This window comes from Nanorana parkeri, unplaced genomic scaffold (genome assembly GCF_000935625.1).
Source record: "Nanorana parkeri isolate BGI_ZX_2015 unplaced genomic scaffold, ASM93562v1 scaffold363, whole genome shotgun sequence".
NCBI lineage: Eukaryota > Metazoa > Chordata > Amphibia > Anura > Dicroglossidae > Nanorana > Nanorana parkeri.
Genome location: NW_017306631.1, coordinates 797310 through 803641, shown reverse-complemented (window position 1 = coordinate 803641; position 6332 = coordinate 797310). Strand labels below are relative to the sequence as shown.

The following is a 6332-nucleotide window of genomic DNA, read 5'->3' as shown; positions in this document are numbered from 1 at the left end:
ACATCATTACATCTATTCTAATATCTGCCCCCCCCCCCTTCTACACCACCCAGCAGTGTCAAATTACCTTGGAAGCCCACTTCTCTGGAAATATAGTAGCCCCTTCTTCTGTTTGGAAATGTATTTCCAAACAGAACTATTTGGTCGCCGGTACTGAGAAGGGATGTCCTTGAACTGGAGAGAGTCCAGCGGAGGGCAACAAAACTAATTAGGGGAATGGAGGACCAGAGCTATGAGACAAGGCTTCTGACCTTAAACATGTTTACGCTGGAATTAAGGAGATTAAGGGGGGATATGATTTTCATGTACAAGATGTTCAATGGTGACAGCAACATTGGCAACAAACTGTTTGAGATTAACTCCATTACAAAGACTAGAGGCCACCACCTAAAGTTGGTGGAGAAAAAATTCCAGCACAATGGGCGAAGAGGGTTCTTTACAGTAAGAGCGGTTAAGGTCTGGAACTCACTGCCATCGGCAGTGATTTCAGGCAAGAGTGTAGATTTGTTCAAGAAACGTTTGGACATTTTCTTGAGGGACCGTAATATCCAGGGATACCAGTATCCCTAAGAATGAGATGATGCGTGGACCTATATGGGTTGGACTTGATGGACGTATGTCTTTATTCAACCCCAAATACTATGTAACTATTTCTATATGTGATGATCTTTTTTGATTTTAATGCTTGTCATCATTTTTAAACTTTTAAACAAGTTTACTTTTTTTCTTAAATTCACTAAGTGTACACTTTGGAGTTTTCAAATATGAAAAAGAAAATGTTATTTCTGAATTGGTATTATCAGTTCATATCCTGAGTCGAATTGTCAGAAAGGCCAATGTGGCCTGCAGGGTCAAGTGAGCTGACACCAACAGCCTCAACACACTCCTCGGAGTCTTCTCTAGCTCCTCTACCTTTTTATAAGCAGCAGTTTTCTGTAGCTATGCCTAATTTCATTGGCAAAATTGCAACTATTTTTTTTTGTTTGAGCACAGAGGCCATAAACACCTTCTCCAGAATCTGTGTTAGGCGCAGCTGGTGGAGGCCTCCAAGCCTTCTATTTTTGGCTTTGTCTGAATGAGGCTCACAAATGCATGATAGATTAATTTTTTTTTTTGAGGAGCCACAGCCACTTGCTATAACTCCTAATCGTAAAGAAACCATATCTATTCTTACTGATGCAATGCATGCCACATTAAAATTAGAACAGAGTGTACAGTAGCTTCTACTAGAGATTTTGTTAGTCTGGGATTCCTGAAAAGACTCCAACACTATTAAAACCTTTCTGGTACATTTCTTACCTGAAACTGTTCTGTCCTGTGATTGGAATACACCTGTTAATCTCTGCAGCCCTCCCAAACATTTTAAAGACCAATGCCCATTTGAGGAGGCATTTATCAAAATGTGGGTTGTTCCCACCATGGATTCTGCAATGTAACACCTACAGAAAACACTGACAATATTTAAGTATCCCACTGACAAATGTTTGGAAGCCTTTTCCAAAGCATTGGTTTCACTAGCATGTCCTGATATGCAGCCTGCCAAAGCTATAATGTTCGTATATCAAACCTTAGAGGAGCGGACTAAACTGAAGTCTAAGGATCCTTACTGATCCTGTTTTTGTAGACCATTTATGCCTTCAGCCCTACATTATCGCATAGATGGTTTAGTTGACATTTGGTATTGTCTTTCCCGAATGATTAAAAACTCTGGCTAAAATGTTCGCATGCAGAAAAGCAGCCAAGGAACTCTTGCTGTGTGTGCCTTTTTAAAGGAGAATGTCTTTTTGGTGCCTCTTTGGACACCCTCATGAAGGACGTTACTTGGAGTTAAAAGTACTTTGAAGCCTAAACCACAAACTGAAAAAACTTCTCCCCCCGAGGCCAATAAGAGTTCCTTTGTGTTACTCCCAGGCTTCAACTTCCATGGTCTATGCAGACACCTACTTCATCATTTTAGAGTTTTTAGGTCTTATCCTGCACACAGCTTAAGCCTTCCCAAAGTAATACTTCCAACTCTCTGCTCCCAGACTACAGTCCAGATGCCATCCAATTCCGCATGAGAGTTCTAGGCCCGATGGTAAGTTCCTTTTGAGTCAGGACTATTTGCTCACTTCCACTCCGGACCCCTACACCACAACATCCTGTAGTTTTGGAAGAAATCAGTTCAGTCTTTAGACAAACCAGTTCACCTGACATCAAAGACCAAGTCATCTCTCTAATGCTGAGTTAGCAATCCAGCTCTGAAACTTGGAAAATCTTTCCTCCCACTGTCTTAGAATATTATCACAATGAATGCCAACTTTAGGGTCTAGGGAGGATTCCTAGATACATTGTTGGTGCAGGGGACTTGAAAAATCTTGTCTTCAATCAGCTGAATCCCGATCTAAAGTTTAGAGTGATTTTCTTGTCCCTGCAACACTGAATATTTCAAACCCCCACAGCTAGCTGTAGCATACATCAACTATCAGGAAGAAATCAGAAGTCTCCCCACAGCAAGAAAGGTAGAGGGGTTTGTAGCCTGGGCAAAACTCCACTTCCAGCTTTGTCAATGGTCTACACCTTGAATGTTAACAGCAGACAGTCTACCTTAGTCAGCAGTGACTGAACCCAGGGGAATGAATGGTCCCTACACTTTGGACGGTTTCGGGACCTGTGTCACAGATGGGGGGTGGGGGGGAGATGCCAGATGTGGACCTTCTGGCCTCCAGGTTCAACACCAAACTGCACAGATTTGTATCTAGATGTATGGATGCTTTGGTGGTGCCGTGGGATTAGTACAGTCTAATCTACGTCTTTTGCTCCTCAAACGTCTTCCTCGTCTACTCCCACAGGATGGAGATGGAGGGCATTCCCAGGCACATGTACTCGGTCCTGATCAAATATGTAGGCACGCTGTGGGCTCTTCCAGATCAACCTAATCTCTTATCTCAAGGACCAGTTTACCATCCTTCTTTTTGCTGACTTTAACAATGTGGTTGTTGAAGTCCAGGTCTTGAGAAACAGGGGTCTTTCTGATTTCATTAATTCCCACACCATTAAAACTAGGAAGTCTACTAGTTAAGAAAAATCCGAACCTTTCTGCAATAAGGGCTGCTTTAGCATTTGGCCTTGAGTACTATTAGGGGTAAATCAAGGCCCTTGCAATCTCATGCCAAAGACTTCTAGGGGGTGATTTACTAACCTAAACACACACACACACCAGGTGTGTGTGATTTTCACACAGCAAAACGTATTTATCAACCAAAAAGTCTCTAAAAGCATATTTCCACTAATGCCATATATGGAAAAATCATGCACATGATGCATATATAATGCTGCTTCACAGTTTAGACAAAAATGGTTAGCTCATGCATTTACATTCCTTGCATTCATCAACGCAAGCAACACAACATAGAGCTAATTTACACAACATCACCTTGCAATTCATTCAGGGCTTTGCACAACACACCTGCTGGGTGTGTACACATTACAAAGGTGTTTAGATTCCACCCATAGATCATGCTGGGAGGGAACACACTGCAGAGGTGTATACACATTCGTGGTGTGTTTATAAGGTTAGTAAATCAACCCCCTAGTCTCCCATTCATTAGACAAACTTTAGTAGAGAATGTCTCTCATGGGGCCCCTCCTGTACAATGTGACTCTCTGCCATCTAAATTTAGTCTTATTGGCATTCAAAAACAGTCTTTTTAATTGGAGATAGTCCCCTTTTTACTCTCAATCACAACGTTGTGTTCCTTTCCAGGCGTGTGTTTGAACAAACTGCTTTTACCTCTCACCCTCTGTTTACCATTCCCGATGTTCTCCGCAAAGGGGAACCAGCTTCTTGCTCCACCATTTCTCAGTGGCTCAGACTGCGCAGGCGTGCACTCCAGGGTGGAGGGTTAAAGTCCTAATGTAAAAAGATAATTAGATTCTACACTAATCAGGTATATTGGTTGGATAGTGTAAACCACAATCATTTTCTTTGTTTCCATTTTAATTTAAATATACCTCCATATATAAAACGTTCTTTCTAAAATGTACTAATGTCCAAGATCAAGTGGTCACCTGTACCTTTTTTTTGTAGTGCATATTTAGAAAATTTCTTAAAATTTTTGCTTAAAATTTGATTGTGATGGGCAATGGTAATCCATTTTCTGTAAAGAAATTTCCATACATAAGCCACATGTGCAGACTTTAGGTTGTTTGACTTTTTTTTTTTTTTTAATACTATTGTTTTTTCCTTACAGTGTTGTGTCCTACCTAGCAATTTTCCATCTCCTTAGAATGACCTCACTAGTGTTTCAGAAGATGGATTTTTCATGGAGACATGGAAGTCACTTAAATAACCTTACAGAGGATCTGCTTTCATCTGCATCCTTTCAGTTTGTCGATTTGGTGTTTTGAGCATGTTGATATGATTAATTAGCTATTGCCCTTGTCTGTGGTAGCAGAGTGTTTTGAGCTCCTACCATTGCTTATGTAGACTACATATAATCTTAGGTTGGATAATTTAATGTGCTATTTATGAGATTAGGACAAATGTACAGTTTTAACCTGTTTTTATGTGTCTCTAGTTCTATTCTTACAGTACATGCAAGTAAAAATGTGCATCGACTCGTTAATTTTAAGATGAGAAGACAAGTTTCATATAGGTATATAGTTTTATCCAATAGCTAGTGATAATCTCCTAGCTCAGTTCAGGAATATTTTTCATTTTGTCTATTATAAAAGGGATCAAATACAAATTGCACTGATATAAACATATATCATGTTTTTTTTCTCCAATATTTTTTTAAACAAAATAAAAAAATATAAGCACTACAAATTGTGTTAGCCTAAGTCCACTTACAGAAACTCTGCCAATTTGCTCAATCTAGGCAAAGTGACAAAATATCCTTAAAGTCCAACCCCTAGCCCACTTATACATACCTTCAAACATTCCCATGCTTCGTTCCACTGCTGTCCTAGTCATGTAAGCTGATTATCAGATTGTGTTGGAGCTTATGTAGGGTTGATCCTCTCCTCTTTCTAGGCCCCCGCACTGCTAGCTTGGACTAACTTTGCCATACCTGGAAGCACTGGGTACTTTGTTGCTCAAGGAGCTGCGTGCGTGCATACACATGGAGATGTTGAATATGAGCCCTGGCTAGGCAAAGTGACGGTCTTTTTAAATGGAGCATGTTCGGATAGAAATATGGAATTTGATGGTCCTCAACCTATATTTACTACTAGTCTCTGTGTTGAAATAAGTACCAGTACCAGAATTCCGTCAAGCTGCTTACTTGTTTCAGTTCAATAACAACACTTTAAAGAGGCAACTAGAGGGAAAGGGAAAAAAAAAGAGATACTTTTTCATTCAGAATAGTGAAAAATACTTACTCTGTGACCTCACTGGCTCTGGCTAGGCTGCTCACATCAAACAAGGTTCCACTCTAGTGCACACCAACGTGCCAAGAGGTGAGAGGGCATGAAAACTCAAAGCATAAATATTTTTCATCCTCTCTGACCTCTTGGTACGTATGCAGGGGGAGCACTAAGCCAAAAGGTTAAAGCGTACAAAATGGCTTCTCCCCATTCAGTTAACATACATGTGCAACAGTGTGCACCATATTGTGGTGTACGCCCTGCAGTGCGTTCTTAGGATGCATCGCAGTGCTTAATTTCTAAATAGCTGTTACAGCACATGGCAAAGCGTTGTGATGCATTGCCGTGCATTGTGATAAGCTGTGTTGCGATTAAATGTATGCCTGTATCATTTTATCACAACACACCGCGCACAAACAATTAACATAAGTCGCTTATTTACAGTTTTGCCTTCATTTCTTTACCATTTTGCGAAAAGGCGAAATTAAAAATTTACAAATATTTGTTCATTAACTCAATACATTGTATCTTTTAGATTTCAGAAAATATATATATATATATTTTTTTTACTAAATACTGATGGAGGAGAGTGATGTGAGCCCCGAAAGACATTGAATGTTTTATCTGATGTTGATAAAGAACCATTAGAGCATTTTGTACACCTTTTACTTTTTTTAAGACATTCTGTGACAAGAACTAGCGGTTACTTTTATTTGCGATCAGTTTTTCAGCATAAAAGTTGTCTGCTGTGGCAAGAGAACAGCTGTAATGGTGTCCTCCTGACAGAAAATAAGTAGTAGGTAATTTCTACTCGTCTGTGATCAGTAACATTGAGTTAGTACATACAGTACCATGTTATACAAAATGTAACATTTTTCTGATTTTGTAAATCAGATAATATGAAACTTCAGAGTATGCAGGCCTATATGCTGCACTGATGATGCATGTTTTAAAGGTAGGTATTTGTATAGTTTTATTATGTT

General features: G+C 39.7%; 1 protein-coding gene across 1 annotated transcript in view; it reads left to right on the top strand.

Moving 5' to 3' along the window:
• FEZ2 (fasciculation and elongation protein zeta 2) overlaps window positions 1-4530 on the top strand; it is a 70910-nt gene extending 66380 nt beyond the window's left edge. Inside the window, exon 9 of the mRNA XM_018558850.1 lies at window positions 4233-4530. Within this exon, the coding sequence (XP_018414352.1) occupies window positions 4233-4249 (17 nt within the window). The 3' untranslated portion in view covers window positions 4250-4530. The remainder of the gene's footprint in view (window positions 1-4232) is intronic.
• Window positions 4531-6332: the final 1802 nt, after the last annotated feature.